Genomic DNA, 20,211 nt, shown 5'->3' with positions numbered 1-20,211 from the left:
ACCCAGGCAGGACCAGCTCCCTATCACATGACCACTGTGACAGCCAATAACATGATTTCTGATCCTTCCCTGCTGCAAGGTAAGAACTGTATAAATCGGATCAAAGCTGCATTGTTGCTTCTACTATCTTTGTGCTTTTTAGTTGAATTTTTTTGGGGGGGGGGGGGCTGAATTAAGTAGTCAAACAGAAGGATATATGTGAAGCCGATTCATTGCAGTGAAAATGTCCCTGCTGGGTCGGGTCGTCTTCTTGCTGTATATGTGTTAAAGCCCATTCATTTTGGGGGGGCTGTACTCCTTTCGGCCCCTAGCTGTCTAGCAGAATAGGAACAAATGGGGCCATGGCAGCACTGGTTAGGGCCATGCAGAAAGCTTTTACACTACAGTTTTAAAGTGCACCCACCACTAAATGATAAGTCGCACTAGCAGCCACTGATTATCATGAACAGCGCTTTAAAATTTCAGTATTAACCACTTCCTGTCCGACCCATGTACATAAACAGCCGAACGGGAGCAGTGCAGAGGCGGGTGGATGTTTATAAACGGCCCCCACATTCACTGCCTGTGCGCGCTCCCTGGGAGCGCGCGGCACCGCGATCGGTGCCCGCTGTGTCCGGAATACCAATCGCTGTACAGGACCTCTTTGTGAGGTTCCGATCATGTGATCACTGATTGGCCAATGCGTGATCACATGAATAGTAGTAAGCAAGATGTCACTTCCTGACTTCATTGCTTACTACGTGTGAAATCTGTGAATGATCACCGAGGTCACATGGTACAGGGCCATTCACAACAGCCTTGTACCATGTGACAAGCTGTGACCAATCGCAGCTCTCATAGTATTTTTCAATGGCTGCAAGAATGCAGCCAGAGAGGAGGAGAAATGATTGCTTTTACAGCCTTTATGGGTGTGAAAGCAATCAGTGTAAAAAAAAAAAAAAAAAAATCTTCATCACCCCCCACAAGTAGTACAGTGTCACCATGGTGACACTGTACTGCTAGGGTGACCGTATGATAAAAAATATAAAGAAATAAAAATGTTGAAAAATTATAATTTTTGGTTATTTTTACTAAAAAGATAGATGAATACATTTTGGCCAAGATTTATGAAGAAATATTATTTATTTGCAAAATTTTATAAGAAAACCTTTTTTTTTTTTCTCAATGTTTGGAATTTTTCATTTTATATAGCAAAAAAATTAAAATCCCAGTGGTGAATAAATGCCACCAAAAAAATGCTAAAAAATTCATATGTGTACAGTGTTGCATGACCGCGCAATTGTCATTCAAAGTGTGATAGCGCTGAAAATTGGCCTGGACCGGAAGGGGGTAAAAATGTCCGGACTTGAAGTGGTTAAATACTATTTCAGAGCATCCCGGGATGAGGTCACATCATTTTTTTATTTATATATTTTTTTTCTGTTCCCCCGCAGCACATCCTGGGCTTGGAGCCATAGCTGGTCAGGTGTCCAGTGATGTCATCACTTTTCAGGTTCTCCAGACTTGAGCTGTCGGTCAAGGATCTGATCCACCCACCAGTGCCTTTGAGTGGATCAGATCCTTGACCGAGCGTTCCAATCCGTTTTGCATGGCATTGGGGGAGGGCCTGAAAAAGCCGCGGTGATGTCACAGGACATGTGATCCTCTCTGGCTTAGCACCTGCCCCCAACCTGGGCCATTGTAACCATGGATTTCCTTCACAGTAAGCAGTGTGTAGACACTGCTGACTTACATTGAAGGAGGGGGGAGCATGCACAGTTTGATAACACTGCAGAGGCTTTGTCAGCCTGCAGACTGTTGCTATCACATTATTGGAATCAGTTCCAACCTAGTGTCAGATTGCCCTCCGCACTATCACAGTTCCACTATAAGTCGCTGATCACCACCATTACAAGTATGAAAATAAATTCCAGGATCCACACCATAGTTTGTAGACGCTACAACTTTCACACAAACTAATCAATATACTCCTTATTGGGATTTTTTTTTTAATCAAAGACATAAAGCAGAATACATTTTGGCCAAAATGTATGAGGAAATTTGATTATTTTTTTTTTTTTTTTTTTTGATGGGGGAGAGCGGTATGTTGTATAGCAAAAGCAATAAAATGTTTTTCTTTCAAAATTAAAAGAAAAAAATTATTGTATATGTTTTTATAGCAGAAAATGAAAAATAATCATTTTATTTTTTTTCTTGTCAAAATTTTGTCTTTTTTCCCATTTTATATAATTTAAAAAAAACCCAGTGGTGATCAAATACCACCAAAAGAGCTCTATTTGTGTGAAAAAAATGTTAGAAATTTCATTTTGGTACAGCGTTGCATGACCAAACAGTTACTAAGTAGTGCAGTGCTGAATAGACAAAAAAAAAACAGCCTTGTCATGAAGGGGGTAAAACCTTCCGGAGCTGAAGCGCTTGAGCGTTTTTCAGCTCGATGCTCCACAAGAAAAATCCTATTTATTTCAATGGCCCCTGTTCACATCTAAGCGTTTTGTTGCCTGTAGGACATGAGCTTCTTTTCTGACAAAATGGAAAATGCCTGAACAGCGAGAAATACGTGTGTTTTTTGGGTTTTTCTGGGGGGGGGGGGGGGTAGCGTGTTGTGTTTTTTTTTTTTTTTTAAGCGTTTTCGGCTCAAACATCAGTCATGAGCCTGGGCAAGACCCACCAGAGCCTGGAAGGAGGTTGGACAAAGCGCCCTGCCCACGCGGAACCGCTACACTGCTTCCCAGATAAAGGAGAAAGGTACAAAACTTCCGAGTACAGCAGCCATGTGCTTGATCCTGGTCTTCCTTTTGTATGGTCCTAGGACTGTTCTATAGCATTTCTTGCAGGCATGTCCGTCAGGCGTGATTTCCCGCCGCTTTTAACTTCATATCTTGCTCTAGAACATGGGTGTCAAACTGGCGGCCCTCCTGCTGTTGCCAAACTACAAGTCCCATGAGACATTGCAAGATTGACCGTCACAAGCATCTGAGAGGCATGATGGTACCTGTAGTTTCACAACAGCTGGAGGGCCGCCAATTTGACATCCCTGCTCTAGAACCTTTATGGAAACTTGCAGCCGTATGCATTTTGCAGAAGTGCGATCAGTCTTCTCCATTCAGCGTTGCCTGTGTAAAACCTGCCTAGAATTTTTCGGCAGCACTTCAGCTGCATGTTTTCCAGAAAGCAGAATAAGTGACCGGTCATACCCGTGCGATTTGCAAATTGAAATCGCATCTAATGAATGTGAATGTCGTGTATTTGGGCAGCACAGTGACTAAACGGTTAGCACTTCCGCCTGGCAGTACTGGGGTCGTTGGTTCTAATCCCAACCATGGCACCACCTTCCTGAAATTTGCATGTTCTCCCTGTGCCTGCCTGGGTTTCCTTGGGGTTCTCCGGTTTCCTCCCACACTCCAAAGACATGCTGGTAGGTTAATTGGCTCCTGTCTAAATTGTCCCTAATATGTGTATGTATGAATGTGAGTTAGGGACCTTAGATTGTACGCCCCTTGAGGGTTAGGGACCTTAGATTGTACACCCCTTGAGGGTTAGGGACTGATGTGAATGTAATACATACATATATATAATATCTAATATATACAGTGGGGATCAAAAGTTTGGGCACCCCAGCTAAAAATTTGTATTAATGTGCATAAAGAAGCCAAGGAAAGATGGAAAAATCTCCAAAAGGCATCAAATTACAGATTAGACATTCTTATAATATGTCAACAAAAGTTAGATTTTATTTCCATCATTTACACTTTCAAAATAACAGAAAACAAAAAAATGGCGTCTGCAAAAGTTTGGGCACCCTGCAGAGTTAATATCTTGTACTGCCCCCTTTGGCAAGTATCACAGCTTGTAAACGCTTTTTGTAGCCAGCCAAGAGTCTTTCAATTCTTGTTTGAGGTATCTTTGCCCATTCTTCCTTACAAAAGTCTTCCAGTTCTTTGAGATTTCTGGGCTGTCTGTCACGCACGGCTCTTTTAAGGTCTATCCATAGATTTTCAATTATGTTGAGGTCAGGAGATTGTTAAGGCCATGGCAAAACCTTCAGTTTACGCCTCTTGATGTAATCCCCCGTGGATTTCGAGGTGTGTTTAGGATCATTATCCATTTATAGAAGCCATCCTCTCTTTAACTTCAGCTTTTTCACAGATGGCATCAAGTTACCATCCAAAATTTTGATGAAATTTTATTGAATCCATTTTTCCTTCTACTCGTGAGATGTTCCCTGTGCCACTGGCTGCAACACAACCCCAAAGCATGATTGATCCAACCCCATGCTTAACAGTTGGACAGAGGTTCTTTTCATTCAATTCTGTGCCCCTTCTTCTCCAAACGTACCTTTGCTCATTCCGGCCAAAAAGTTCAATTTTAACCTCATCGGTCCACAGAACTTGTTTCCAAAATGCATCAGGCTTGTCTATATGTTCATTTGCAAAGTTCAAACGATGATTTTTGTGGTGAGGACGTAGAAGAGGTTTTCTTCTGATGACTCTTCCATGAAGACCATATTTGTACAAGTATCTCTTTATAGTGGAATAGTGACCACAACTCCAGTGTCTGCCAGATCTTTCTGGAGGGATCGTGCAGTCAAACGTGGGTTTTGAATTGTTTTTCTCACAATCCTGCGATCTGTTCTGTCTGATATTTTTCTTGGTCTTCCAGATCTTGCTTTAACTTCCACTGTTCCTGATGACTGCCATTTCTTAATTACATTCCGAACAGAGGATATTGACATCTGAAAACGCTTTGCTGGCTACAAAAAGCGTTTACAAGCTGTGATACTTGCCAAAGGGGGCAGTACAAGATATTAACTCTGCAGGGTGCCCAAACTTTTGCAGACACCATTTTTTTGTTTTCTGTTATTTTGAAAGTGTAAATGATGGAAATAAAATTAACTTTTGTTGACATATTATAAGAATGTCTAATCTGTAATTTGATGCCTTTTTGGAGATTTTTCCATCTTTCCTTGGCTTCTTTATGCACATTAATACAAATTTTTAGCTGGGGGGCCCAAACTCCCCTCTCTCTCTCTCTCTCTCTCTCTCTCTCTCTCTCTCTCTCTCTCTCTCTCTCTCTCTCTCTCTCTCTCTCTCTCTCTCTCTCTCTCTCTCTCTCTCTCTCTCTCTCTCTCTCTCTCTCTCTCTCTCTCTCAAAAAATTATGTATAGTATATGTAAAGCACTGCGTAAATTGACAGCGCTATTTAAGTACCTGAAATAAATGTCGGTGTCTTAACATGTGCGATTTCTAACGTAGACTTGCATAACTTTTTTCTGCAGTTTTGTTTTGATTTCACATACATAGAATATAATGGAAATTGCACCGCAAATTGCAAGAAATTGTTGAAAATCTTCGCAAGTCGAAATGAAGTCTTCAAAAGTTGCACACAAATTGTGTGATTTTTTTTTTTTTTTTTTTTTATCACAGCGGTGTGACTGGTGGCTAAAGTTATGTACTTGCACACTGTGTTTATCCTCATGTTATACTTGTTACTCCTGCATGGAGGTTCTGTGCGACTGTTCAGCTGCATAGTTTTTTGGAAAGCAGAGTCTGCCATGTTACATATTCTCACACTGTGTTCATCTCCATGTTTAGCTTGTTATAAACCTGTCTAGCACTTCTGTGCAACATTGCAGCAACATGTTTTCCAAAAATGTGATCCTGCCATGTACATCTCTTGTTTTGTTACAGTCGCTTAACCCAGCATTTACCAAAGCTCAGAAAGCATCCTCAAGAGTGTTCTATCACAGCTATAACATCACATATCATTCAAAACCAGAACAGATTGGTTCAACTCTGTTCATTTAAATAAAATAAAAAAAGAGAAAAAAAAATAAAGTTTTTGTAGTAACAAGTCTGCAGAGCTGAGGTCTTCATATAACATTTTGATATAGCTTCAAGCTGCCAGGGGGACCTGCCCTGTGGGTAAATTCATAGTTACATAGTTATTCTGGCTAAAAAAGACACAAATCCATCCAGTTCAACCATAAAAGGGAAGGAAAAAAAAAATAATCCTACACCCTCATTTGATGCAGAGGAAGGTAACAACCCAGCAAAGCACGACCCAATTTGCTCCTGCAGGGGATAAATAATTCCTTCCTGATCCCCCGAGAGGCAATCGGATATTCCCTGGATCAACTTTACCTTTAAATGTTATATCCAGTTATATTCTGTGTATCCAAGAAACCAACCAACTCTTGAGGGAGTCTATTCCACATTCTCACAGCTCTCACTGTGAAGAAACCTTTCTGTGTTTGGAGATTAAATTTCTTTTCCTCCAGATGTAAAGAGCGCCTCCTTGTCCGCTGTGATGGCCTTCTAGTGAACTCGGTGTAGAGTTATTCATCTTATGAACCACTGATGTATTTATACATGGAGATCATATCCCCCCTTATGTATTATACATGGTGATCATATCCCCCCTTATGTATTATACATGGAGATCATATCCCCTCTTATGTATTATACATGGAGATCATATCCCCCCTTATATATTATACATGGAGATCATATCCCCCTTATGTATTATATATGGAGATCATATCCCCCCTTATGTATTATACATGGAGATCATATCCCCCTTATATATTATACATGGAGATCATATCCCCCCTTATATATTATACATGGAGATCATATCCCCCCTTATGTATTATACATGGAGATCATATCCCCACCTTATGTATTATACATGGAGATCACATCCCCCCCTTATGTATTATACATGGAGATCACATCCCCCCCATTATGTATTATACATGGAGATCACATCCCCCCTTATGTATTATACATGGAGATCACATCCCCCTTTATGTATTATACATGGAGATCACATCCCCCCTTATGTATTATACATGGAGATCACATCCCCCCTTATGTATTATACATGGAGATCACATCCCCCCTTATGTATTATACATGGAGATCATATCCCCCCTTATGTATTATATATGGAGATCACATCCCCCCCTTATGTATTATACATGGAGATCACATCCCCCCCCCCTTATGTATTATACATGGAGATCACATCCCCCCCCCTTATGTATTATACATGGAGATCACATCCCCCCCCTTATGTATTATACATGGAGATCACATCCCCCCTTATGTATTATACATGGAGATCATATCCCCCCCTTATGTATTATACATGGAGATCACATCCCCCTTTATGTATTATACATGGAGATCACATCCCCCCTTATGTATTATACATGGAGATCACATCCCCCCTTATGTATTATACATGGAGATCACATCCCCCCTTATGTATTCTACATGGAGATCACATCCCCCCTTAATCTCCTCTTTTCCAGAGAGAATAAATTCAGTTCCTCTAATCTTTCCTCATAGCTGATCTCCTTCATGCCTCGTATCAGTTTAGTTGTCCTCTGCACTTTTTCCAGTTCCCCAATATTCATTTTGTGAATTTGAGCCCAAAACAGAACTGCATATTCCAGATGAGGTGTTGCTAATGATTTGTACGGGGGGGGGGGTAATATGATATCTCTCTCTAGTCTAATACAAGAGAGGATTCTGCTCGCTTTAGAACCCGCAGCTTGGCATTGCATGCTATTATTAAGCTTGTGATATACCAGAACTCCCGGATCTTTCTCCACCATGGACCCCCCCAGTTGTACCCCACCCCCAGTATGTATGATGCATCATATTCATGAATTCATCCCTAACTTGTGCTTTACTTGTATTGCCACTGCTTCCATTCCATTGGGCTCTTTCCTGTTGTGCATTAGCACATCTTCAAAAAGTATTACATAACGCTGGTGAACAACATTATTCAGGACACATGCTGCTTTAACTGCAGTGATTGCATTTTGCATATTTAGGTGTATAGCAGTGTGCAAAAATCACCACTTATTAGAAAGGAGAATGAGAGAACATTCCAGTACTCTACATGCTCTGCTGAGGCAATGGTTAAAAACCCTTTTTTCTACATTCAGGTTGCAACTCGAATAGGGCTTAGTGTGTGCTTACCTAGGGCAAATGCCTCATCTCCGACAAATTTAAATGGCAGATCTGGACTTCTTGTTCCTGGCAGTGGCGAATTCTCTGGCAGATCCAGGTCATTGCCCCGCAGCATCTGCCCGAAGGAAGTGTGAGCAGAAATTCTGGAGTCAAAGCTGCTCCTATACGACCCTATGTCAATATACTTGCTACTTGCTACCACTTGCTATTGGCTTGATTATCCTTGTGTTTTGCTATTAATGGCTCCAACTCAATTTGAGAAATTGCTGTGCTCCCAGAAAAGCTGAGCAATAGAGGACCACTCCTCCCTCGTTGGCCTTTTTATATCCAAATCATTCAAAAGATCCCATAGGACAGAGCTAGTGTCTGGTGATGTAGCTTGCTGTTGATTTTCCCACCATGAAGGCAAACTGCAGATTAGCCAGGGATTGACTGGTTGCTAGGTACCTAGGAAAAGGAAAAAATATGTATGTATTTATTCATTTTTTTGCAGTTAATATTCTAAAACTGAAGTAGAAGAGCTTCAAGATCACCTTTTACTAGATACCTCGGAAAACAGGAGTTTAGGAGCGGACTGGCAGCCACAGCTCCTCCTTGAGCGCATACATGCGAAAGATGGAATTTCCAATTCCTGTTCTGGAATTGGAGAGGTAAGTTATGATCTTCACTAATATTTTTTCTGAGCTGCATTCTCACTGTGTGTGTGCATGAAGATGTTACAAAGCTTTTTATTGTTGCAGAACACGGAGTTCATGGGAACAGGAGGCTGAGGAGGGAAGCCAAGAGCCGCTGCAAGCTGACCACAATCTGCAGGAAGGTGCTGAGCTCAACCCTCCAGATGTACCACCAATTAGCAGCTCACATAAGACCATGCCTGTCCCCGAAGAGGTAATCTCAAGGAATGTGGTTAAACGCAGGAGCGGAAGACAGCCAAGAAATGTCAGCCAGGCACAAAGGTTGGACCGACTGTTAGACCTTCTGTCTGACATGTCTAAGAAAATAGACGACATCGAAGAGTTACTGTTCCTTAGGAGTCAGGAGGGGATGGTGACAGATATCCCCAAGGAGCTGCAACCTGAGCTTCCAGCAGGGATGTGTCCTTCAAGGAGAGCTATGCCAGCACTCAGGCCACAGGTCCACCAACAGTTCCTAGACCAACAACCAGTAACGTGCTTCCACAGCTCCAAAACCAACCTTCTCAACAACCAGTAATGTGCTTCCGCAGCTTCAAAACCCACCTCCTCTTCCATGCCAACGTCACAACTACAGTGCACAGAAGTTTTACAGTACCCGGCCAGTATGTTCCCACCCAGCCAGCCATCTTTGCTGCCTCCACAAGAAAGGACATACTCCGCCTCTGCGCTACCGTAACCTTTTTTGATTTTTTTTTTTTTTTTTTAACTCTTCTAAACTGTTAACATGTTTTTGTAATGTTGTACATTACTGATAAAGTTCATCAAACATTAAAAAAATTACACTGTTTCTCTTTACTTATTGGGGTTAACGGTTTAAAAAAAAAAATTCAGAAAGATACCGCAGGGTTATTGAGTCTTTCCACCAGTGAAATATTGTCCCGAAAAGGTGTTGTCTTGTCGCTCCAAAAATGCAGACAATATTCCAAGCAACTCATCAAAACTGCAAAGAGTTATTAGTAAAGCAATAGTTTATTGAATCCTACAACTCCCTTGATCCATAGTACTTTTGGTCTGTTTTGGTGAAAGATTCATCTACCTTTGGGAAGCGGGTACATGAACATGCTTAGGGGGTCAAAGGAAGCTGTTAGTATCCCAGCCAACAGCACGGGGTAAGGTGTTTGTAAAGCAAGTCATACACTACACACCCCCAAAGCCCCCCCGTCCCCCTCCTCAGTCAAAGGTTGCAAGAAATACAATTTTTAAATTCCTGTATCAAGACCATCATGGATGGGGAATGCTTCTGGCAGCGCAATTGAATACTGCCAGGAGGGAGCCTCCCCTGCCAGCAGCACACTTATGACCGCTGCTGGCAACTATAGCCACTGGCGCTGATCAAGAGAAAAATGGAAAAAGGCTGGTTATACCAAAGTTGATGGATATATCAACTTGGGTCCAACCATCCTGCCCATAGATCAATTATCAGGCAGTCCCCGATTAACCAGTCGAGATTCAGTCTACGGCTGGTTATGATGGACTTTGTCCTAGGAATCAGAGTTGACAACTTTGTGCAGAGGAAGAGATGAACTCACGTTTTCCCTGACACCCGTGTATATTCGAAGAACGTCTCGTGCGCACGGAGATTGTACACGGCCTAGAATTATCCTCTCCGCTCCCGGTTTGCAATAACAAGATGGATCCAGTATCTTTTGCTTCCTTTTTCTCTCCTCTTCCTACAAAAGTAAAGCTGCTGCTGCACATGCCATGAAAGCACATGCTTTCAGACATGGCAAACCGCACAACCAGGAAATTGACGCAGGATGTGATGTCATATGTAAACGGATTTTCATCGGACACGTATACACAGTTTTCCATTGGCCACATCAAAAGCACTTAAAGCGGAGCTCCACCCAAAAGGGGAAGTTCCGCTTTAAGGACTGCTCCCCATTAAGGATTGCCACCTTTTGGGGGGCAGGGGGGAGCGGGTACCTGAATTTGACAGGTACCCGCTCCCATTTCCGGGGGCGATCGGAAACGGAAGGTGTCCTCCCTCCCTGTAGTCTTTTGGGACACGTGACCGGTCCCAGAAGACTACAGGATCATTCATGAAGCGCAGTGCTACTTGCGCATGCACAGTGGGCACCCGGCTGTGATAGTTTGCGGCTTGCGTGCCCACACTGAAGATGCCGGCCTCCTGGAATCCAGGATAGCTGGTGAAACAGGCTGCAGGGGACACACCACAGGACTGAGGGACAGGTAAGTTGCTGTTTTTTGAAAGTCAGCAGCTACAGTTTTTGTAGCTGCTGACTTATTTTTTGACATGTGGGTGGAACTCCGCTTTAAATGAAAAACGTTTTGCATATTTGCAGTTCTGCTTGAAAAACAACTGAGCCCGGGTTCACACTATGCTGTGCGGGACACCGCATGTAACTTGCACAGGAATCGCACTGTATTCATGCAAATGTCTGTGCAGTGTGATTTGAGCCATCTCTTTAGTATGGCTCAAATCGCATCTGCACCAAAAAGGTGCAGGACCCTTTTTTAAATCCACACCTGAGTCACCGCATGGGTATTCTCAGCCATGTGACGCGATTATTGGCAATCACATCGCGTTTTGCAATCTTTTTTGGGATGTCATTCATTTATCATTGACACCCACACCAGATTGCATGAACGTGATTGCGGTGCGGGAAACGCACAGGATTCGCAGCATTTCCCGCACCGCATTGGTGTGTACCGGGTCTGAAAATGCTCAGCTCAAGTGTGAATGTAGCCTTAGGCGCAAAGAACCACAGAACATAACCCAACCTTTCTATTTCTCAAGTCTTGTGCGCTCAAGGATCTCATCCTGTAAGACACTTGAGTTCCTGAATCCTATCATTCCTGTAGGATGGGATTCTTAGAGGATTCTGGGTGATGCACCAGTGCAGTTTATCTTTGCAGTTTTCTTTTTTTCACACATTTATGGTGAAATCCCTGTTTGCAGAATTTTCCAGACCCAGCATTGGGTCTGTAAACTATTTGTTTTTTTTCCTTCCGCTTCAGCTGTGAAAGATTTTAGCCCCTTCATGACCGCTTGATCATGCAACGCCACACACAAATCACATTTGGATCATTTTTTTCACACAAATAGAGCTTTCTTATGGTGGTATTTGATCGCGCCTGGGGTTTGGTATTTTTTGCCATACAAACGAAAAGTTTGAAAGAAAAACACGTTTTTTTGCTTTCTGCTATAAAACCTATCCAATGAAAAAAGAAAATTAATTTCTTCATAAATTGTAGCCAAAATGTATTCTGATACATGTCTTTGATAAAAATAAAATCCGAATAAGTGTATATTGATTGGTTTGTGTGAAAGTTAAAGCGTCTACAAGCTATGGGATATATACTGGAATTTATTTTATTTTTGTAAATACTACGAATGGCGGTGAGCCGTAACTTATAATGGGAGTGCGGCAGGCAATCTGACACCAACTGCCGCTGACATCACCAATGACATTTAATACAGAGATCAGTGATATTACTATACGCTGTCACTGTACTAATGACACTGGCTGGGAAGGGGTTAACATCTAGGGTGATCAAGGGGTTAAATAATGTGCCTAACACTGTGGAATGTGTGTATACTCCTAGATTGTAAGCTCCCAGGATCAGGGCCCTCCTATCCCTCTTGTATTGAACTGTATTGTTGCTGTATTGTCTCCCGTTGTAGTGTAAAGTGCTGAGCAAACTGTTGGCGCCATAAATCCTGTATAATAATAATTATAGTGTCCTGCTTTTACTAATTGTCCGTTTTCTCATTCTTGCTTTGCAGAGGTAAGAAATGGGCAGATCACTCCCTCTGTACAGAGCTCTGTGTTGTTTACTAACACAGAGCTCTGGTTTGTGATTGTACAGGTCCCAGTCATGAATCGCTGCTGACTGGCTCCTGCTGTGTAAAATCACAATAGGTGGGGGGGGGGGGTGGGCATTGCCGTCCGCAGTACATTGCAGGTGGGAAGCGGTTTCATAAACTGTCTTCCTTTGCAGCAGAATGTGACCACCTGCGGTTTCCCTACATATAACTAGAATCATTTAAAGGATTTAAAATAAAGTTCCCATATATTAATTTCACCTTTTAAGTTGCTGCACTGAAATAAATGAACTTTTGCACCATATTCTAATTTTTCGAGTTTCACCTGTATAAAGGCTATAAAAGGAATAATTTCCCCTTCTGTCCGGCTGCATTCTTGCAGCCATTGAGAAATACTCTGAGAGCTGTGATTAGTCACAGCTTGTCACATGGTACAAGGCTGTTGTGAATAGCCCTGTACCACGCGATCTCTGTGATCAATCACAGATTTCACACATAGTAAGCAATGATGTCAGAAGTGACATCTTGTTACTACTCTTCTTGTGATCACTGATTGGCCAATCGGTGATCACATGATCGGGACCTCGCACAGAGGTCTGGACACAGCGGGCACCAGATCACAGTGCCGCACGCACAGGCAGTGAATGCGGAGGCCGTTTATAAACGGCCACCAGCTCCTGGCTGGCCGTTTATGTACATGGGCCGGACGGGAAGTGGTTAAAGAACTTCACTATGTTTTTTTTGTTTTTAAATTTAGTCGGTACCGTAGCTGCGGCCTTTCAAAAATAAGGTGCTTAGCAGTGCTTGGGATTGAGTGCTGTCTTGCCGCAGCCATTTTTTTTTTTCTTACCACCTCAGGTCACCTGCACTGCCATTTTGGATATGGGAGCTGATCGTGACTTCCTATTGAATCTCATCCTGCTCCCCACTCCACCTGTGCAAGATCATGCAGCGCCGCTGGACTGGTCCCTGCAGCCTTCTGGGACATGTGACCTGTCCCTGGAGGCTGTGGGCGTGGACAGGATGTTGCCCAAGTGCATGTGCTTCTCGTCTAGGTGACAAATCAGGAACAGGGAGCTGGTACCTGTCCAAAAAAAAAAAAAAAAAACTGCCTGGAAAAAAAAATGTTAGAGTTATTGATAGGGATGTGGGGTTGAATAAGTGGCACTTTTGCTGTTGTTTTTTTTTTTTGTTTTTGTTTGTTTTTTTTTCGCATTGTATACAATATCCGATGTATTAATAAAGTAATATTTTTTTTATGTGTAAGCAGGACGGGGACAAAAGAGAAAACGGGAACCTGAGGACGACGGAGAGGAGGAAGACTGAGCAGCCATTAGAAAAAGGACAAACTACAGGAGGAATGAGCCTCGTCACTTAGTGGACAACTGAACCCCAAGACCCAATCAGAAAATTCTGTTGTAATTTGTTTTACTTTTCATTGACCCTTCTCCTTTATTTCCTGTTTGTAAGGTTGCTGTGTGCTGAACAGACACCGAGCAAGGAGAACCGTGCTTAGTATTTCTACTACTGCTCTTCAGTTTATTTTTTAAATTATTTTTAAAGGTAAAAAAAAAAAAACTGTGTTTTGCACAGACACACCCCCTCCCCCCCTTTCCTACAATCCAAGACATGCAGTCTTTCTAAAGCCCATTTCTAATGTCCTTTTTTTTTTTTCTTGGTTTTTGTTTTTGGATGTGGTTTGCCTTTGGTTACCCTTTACTGATCGTAAGGAAAGTCTTAAAGCAGAAAATTAGTATTGAACCTTTTTTCTCGCCGTTCGCGGTCGGCGAGCAGTGTAAAGGATAATCCTACAGTCCTAAAAGCCAGGTGATTGGGTAGAAGAGCATGACGCAGCGATTGCAGCAACTCCCTGTCTCCTGTTAACCGAACACCAGCATCTCATCCCCTTTATTCAACGTAATCCAGTTGGTAGGAATACAATTCTCAAATCCTATTTAGAATGTTAGATGTGTGCAAAAAAAAAAAAATAATTTGTGGGCAAAATGTGTAACGTCATGGAGATTCCAATTGCGTAGCGGGTGATACGTGAGCAGATAGAAGGGATTGTTGTAGCTAGAGTGAAGGAATTGGCTTTCCGACTTTACATTTAGAAAATCGGATGCACTTTTTTTTTTTTCTTTTTTTCTTTTTTTTTTTCTTTTTTTTTTCTTTTTTTGTACGTGCATCAAGAAAGCTTTGTTTAATGCAGTGGGGGTGGGGGGGGGGGGTTTGCTAGTACATCCTATACGGTGATCTGTGTTCATACACCTCTAGATACATCCATAGAAAGCAGTGTGGTGGAATAGCTAGTGAACCCACAGGACCAGTTAGTAAATATGGATCGTGTAGCTAGCCAGTAGAGTCCATTACATTTTAGAAAAAAAATAAGTGAGTGATTTTTTTTTTTTTTTTAATTTCCTTTTAACTTTCCTTTAGTCACATGTTGTTGATGTTGTTATCAATTTCATTAATAGGCAGGATTTCTGTAACGAGCTCATTATAGATGCGCTCATTGATCATGATCTGATTTTTTTCACGCACCGGTCAGGGTTTTTTTTTTTTAAAAAGCAAAGCGTGGTAGCATACAGCAACCAATTGGAATTCGTTTTAACGATCGGACCTTTAACATACAGAAATCTGATTGGTTTTGTAATGGTTACTACATTGTACATTAGGACTGCTCTTTGCACTGCTTCGCTGAACGGGTCTGCATGCAGCAGTCTTTTAGGGCTCGGAAGCAGTGCATTCAGTGCAATATACAAGAGGATGTAGCATGCCCTCATTGACCTTGTAACGTAGCGCAGGCTTTATGCAGACCTAATATATTGATCTGTTAGGGAATTACAGCGACACTGGAACCTCAGATCCACATTAGTTATCCCAAAATGAGCTGTGCTGTGATGACGGGAGGGTGAGGTTTGTAAAGGGGTGAATATGACACAGGTTATAGCAGGGTGGGATAGACGAAACAAGCTTTTCAAGCCGAGTTCCAGGAATTTAGACACTCTGTAAGAAGTGCAGGCACACTATGCGTTCAGTCCAAAGGGGTGCATGACATCTCCTAAACCTATCTCTATTATTTAAAGAGGAACTTCAGCCTACTCTGTTTTTTTTTCTATTCTGTTTACCTCCAGGCGATATCTGCCCAGTTTGGATACTCGTCCATCCTCCCGATCCAGTGTTGTCCTGCAGACAGCCTTCTGTCAACAGACACTTCTTGGTCCCATGCTAACATCTTGTGGCGTCATTGAGAGGTTATCAGGGAGTTGCAATGACGTGCTGCTAGGTCTGCCCCTCTCCTCAAAAGTTTAAAGGCCTCCCGGAATATGTGACGAGCATATCCCAGGAGGCCCTGCAAGCTCTGTGCAGGTCATTCGCCTAGGCCAGGGGTGTCCAGGCTATGGTCCTCCAGAGGGTCAGGGAGTTGCAATGATGTGCCACTAGGTCTGCCCCTCTCCTCCAAAAGTTTAAAGGCCTCCCGGGATATGTGACGAGCATATCCTAGGAGGCCCAGCGAGCTCTGTGCAGGTCGATCGCCTAGGCCAGGGGTGTCCAAGTTATGGCCCTCCAGAGGGGCAGGGAGTCACAATGACATGCCGCTAGGTCTGCCCCTCTCCTCAAAAGTTTAAAGGCCTACCAGAAAATGTGACGAGCATGTCCCAGGAGGCCCTGCGAGCTCTGTGCAGGTCGTTTGCCTAGGGGCAGGGAGTCGCAATGACTTGCTACTAGGTCTGCTCCTCCCCTCCAAAAGTTTAAATGCCTCCCGGGATATGTGACGAGTATATCCTAGGAGGCCCTGCAAGCTATGTGCAGGTAATTCGCCTAGGCCAGGGGTGTCCAAACTATGGCCCTCCAGAGGGTCAGGGAGTTGCAATGATGTGCCACTAGGTCTGCCCCTCTCCTCCAAAAGTTTAAAGGCCTCCCGGGATATGTGACGAGCATATCCCAAGAGGCCCTGCAAGCTCTGCATGTCATTCGCCTAGGCTAGGGGTGTCCAAACTATGGCCCTCCAGAGGGGCAGGGAGTCACAATGACGTGCTGCTAGGTCTGCCCCTCTCCTCAAAAGTTTAAAGGCCTCCCGGAATATGTGACGAGCATATCCCAGGAGGCCCTGCAAGCTCTGTGCACGTCATTCGCCTAGGCCAGGGATGTCCAAACTATGGTCCTCCAGTTGTTGAGGAACTGCAAGTCCCATGAGGCCTTGCAAGACTGACATCCACAGGCAAGACACCCAGAGACAGAGGCATGATGGGACTTGCAGTACAGCTGGAGGGCTATAGTTTGGACACCCCTGGCCTAGGCAGATTATGTGCATGGAGGGGCAGGGCCGCACTACCTTTTATTATTAAAAAAAAAACTGCCCTATTTTACAAAAAAGGAAGAAGGATGCATGGGGGGAACTTTAAATATAGGGTAAAGTTTCGCTTTAAATCTGACAGGTTCATGGCTCTGCCAGAGCATGCACTGACACTCTGGGCTGTGAGAGTGTTACACAGAGTAGCTATGCCTGCTCTCCCCTTTGCTTCCCATTCAGAGAAGCCTTTGTATTTTGTGAATGAGTTCACATAATACAAAGGCTTCTGTGATTGGGCAAGAGGACGGGAAGGGCAGGCATAGCAGCTACACCGACTCTAATGTTGAAGATGCTTTGACCTGAAGCATCAGCGTTGGGCTCCCGGATCTACAGCGATAGATGTCATCCGGGAGTGATGTATATAGTAGAGATAAGCCCAGGAGATATCATGCACCTCCTTCAACCTGACTCGTAGCGTGCGTTCACGTTTTACAAAGGCGCAGAATTCCTGGAATCCGGCTTTCAGTTTATCAATTTACTGGCACATTAGTTTTATAGTAAAGGGGATTGTTTATATAACTGATTACATACACTTTATACTAAATATTATAATCGCAAAAATGGGTGGTCAGTGTGTATCCAACATACCGGGAATATTGTAGCCTCTGAAGCAAATAAAGAGGTACCAGGTAGTGTACACCTGGGAAAGTCATTCTTCTTACACATCCCACTAACATGCTGCATGTTCATGACTTTTCTTTTTTTTTTTTTTTTTTGCTCCAGCACAGTATTCATCTTGTCATGTATATGTCACGGCTCAGAGAGGTTCTGTTCGTGTGGTTAGGGAGTCTTGCAGTTTCCAGTACTAATCTCATCTGATTTCTTACTTAGGAGTGACTTCCCTGTCTGTACTGCAAATCACTAGTAGTCGGTTGGGGATTCTTTTCTTTTTTTCTTTTTTTTCCCAGGAAACCCAAACACTGCAATTTCTGTCTATTTGTCATTGGTAAATTTCAATAAACTTGTTTTTTACAGAGTTTACTTGATTTATTAATATATTTGACGTGTTCCCCTTGGTACGTTTTGGTCAATACCATATCATACCATTTAAAGCTGCTGTTTTTACTGAAGTTTAACCCCTTGACCCCGACGTCACACAAATATGCAGCCTCCGAGAACTGGGCTTTTTTCCGTGGGGCCGCGTATTTGCGTACCTGTCTTTCTGCTGGGAGCGTGCGCACAAAGACCGCGGTGTCACTGAGAGCCCCAGGTCCCATTCTAATGCAGGCCATAGACGGGTCAAAAACCGGCCGTTTTTTAAAAAACAAACCGAAAAATCGGTCGTTCAATAGGCTGACGTTAGCACCAATGGTAAATAAATCAGACGATTTTCGTCCCGTCTACGGCCGGCATTTAATTACTTCTGTCCCTTGCAGAGAGCTCCGCTATTATATTTGACGTGAAAAATTCTTGCATTTGCAAGAATGTATCCATTTCGGATACAGATGTTTTTATTCGGCTACAAATAGATACATTGTTGCAACCGCAAGACTTTTTCATGTCAAATATAATAGCGGACTGGAATTCTTCTCCGCCTCCTTCTTCTTCTAGGTCATGGCTCATGCGCAGATTTTTTTATCGGTAAAACGATCGGCCGATTTGCCCATCATTGCCGGGAAAATTGGCCGATCATCAAAATCGGCTGCAAATTTTCCAACTTTACCGATAAAAAAGTGCCAAAACCCCGAAAAACGGCCGACCAGTTAACCCACTAACTATTTTCGACCCGTCTATGAGCTACATAACGATCGGGACCAGGGACTCCCAATTCTGGGTCACATGATCGCTTTGATAACCTCTGATTGGCTATCACAGTGATCAGTCACTATAGCCCGCCCCCTTTTTTTTTTTTTTCTTCACTCTGAATGGAGGAGAGAGATATATTGTATCTTTCTAACTCCTGGCATAGAGAAGAAAAAAAAAAAAAGATTAAATAAAGAAAAAATACCTAGATCAAGGTTTGGTCTAGTTCAGTGCCAGGGTGCTTGGGTCAAGGTCAGAAGGTCCAGGTCAAAGGTCAGGATTTTTTTTTTTTTTGAAATTGGTAGCAGTGTCAGTGTGTTTTAGGTAAAAAAAAAAATAAAACAAAATGTGCGCTATTGTTTCTGGGCTGTACTATGGGTACAAATAACACACATATATGGTATCGCTGCAATCGTCAAGAGCTGGAAAATTTTATTTTGGGTTGTTCTTTGGTGGTAGGTTATGGTAGTAACACAGCTAAATTGAAAAAAAAATTTTTTTTTTTTTACTTTTTTGGGCCAGTTTTCCTTTGATAATAAAAAATCAGGAGATATCCATTACCATTTACCACCAAATAAAAGCCCAATTTGTCCTAAAAACATGTACGATTTTACTAAAACAGGTCAATGTTGCAAAATTGTGCTGAGGCATTAAGATTTGTTTTACCCTTCTGCCCCGTACACACGATGAGAATATCGGACGAACGATCAGCCGTTTTTTGTTTTTTTTTTCGCCTGCTAGTCTCCCATCGAAAGTGAAAAGGTTACTAAAGATATGAAAATTCTCCTATGAAAGAGAAGAATTTGGAAAGTGAAGTCATGTATTGCGTTGTATTTGTATTGTATTTTCAGACAACTTACTGTACTGATTAAACCAAAATCGTACGATCTGGTATCGTACGAGAAAAATATTTGCGCTTGTCCATGTGGATATTGTTGTGATCGGCTCTCGAAAGCTGTGTACTAACGATCCGATTATCGGACGATCGGTCCTCATACGAAAACTTTCGTACAATTTTCTTATAGTGTGTATGGGGCATTAGGCATGAAGGGGTTAAAGTGGTTCTAAAGGTGTTTTTTTTTTTTTCTTTAAAATAACAAAAATGTTCTACTTACCTGCTCTGTGCTTGTGGCCCCTTGCCGAGTGCCCCTAGCGCAAGCTGCATGCATGCTCACTCCCAATCCAGCTCTGTGTGTCTAAGGGACACGAGTGGGGCTCAGTCCCACCCCCTGCTTTTAGCCAAAGAGGAGGGAGAGCCGAGGCTCTCATGCACATTGCTGGATGGAGATTGGGTTCAAGTAAGTATTAAGGGGGACAGGGAGGGGGGGAGCTGCACACAGATTTTCTACCTTCATACATAAAATGCATGAAGGTAAAAAAAAAAAACCTTGAGCCTTTAGAATGATTTTATATAGTTTGCACCAAGCTGGCCCACACAAACTATTACTTTCACTGCATGCAGCAGCTGGGAGCTCTGTATAAACGATGCAGCCTCAGCTACATACAATATAAAGTGCTGTGTCCCCGGCAGCGGGGATGTGAACTTCGTGTCCCTCTCCGGGAACAAAATCCAGTTGAACAAAGCTTCCTCTGATTGGCTGAGGTGGGCAGATGATGTAACGCTCTCCAGTTCAGCAAGTCAGAGGA

General features: G+C 42.8%; 2 protein-coding genes across 3 annotated transcripts in view; both read left to right on the top strand.

The window, feature by feature from the left end:
* Positions 1-17,797, top strand: part of ANP32A (acidic nuclear phosphoprotein 32 family member A) — a 73,533-nt gene extending 55,736 nt beyond the window's left edge. The window contains exons 7-8 of one of the 2 annotated variants that reach the window (XR_016308335.1): positions 13,738-15,753; positions 16,197-17,797. Coding sequence is in view for 1 of the 2 variants with exons in the window: in XM_089662072.1 (XP_089518198.1) it covers positions 13,738-13,793 (56 nt within the window). In the remaining variant the exon portion in view is untranslated. Of the gene's footprint in view, positions 1-13,737 lie in introns of both variants that reach the window. The other variant, XM_089662072.1, reaches the window with a different exon arrangement.
* On the top strand, positions 8,227-9,464 carry LOC149436090 (uncharacterized). The gene is made up of 2 exons (XM_089662067.1): positions 8,227-8,632; positions 8,723-9,464. The coding sequence occupies exons 1-2, from the start codon at positions 8,589-8,591 to the stop codon at positions 9,192-9,194; spliced, it is 516 nt and encodes a 171-aa protein (XP_089518193.1). The 5' UTR covers positions 8,227-8,588; the 3' UTR covers positions 9,195-9,464.
* Positions 17,798-20,211: the final 2,414 nt, after the last annotated feature.

Source organism: Staurois parvus, unplaced genomic scaffold (genome assembly GCF_062004578.1).
Source record: "Staurois parvus isolate SC_StPar_1 unplaced genomic scaffold, SC_StPar_1.0 ptg001422l, whole genome shotgun sequence".
Classification (NCBI taxonomy): domain Eukaryota; kingdom Metazoa; phylum Chordata; class Amphibia; order Anura; family Ranidae; genus Staurois; species Staurois parvus.
The sequence above is the reverse complement of the archived record's forward strand: the minus strand, read 5'-3'. Positions and strand labels throughout refer to the sequence as shown.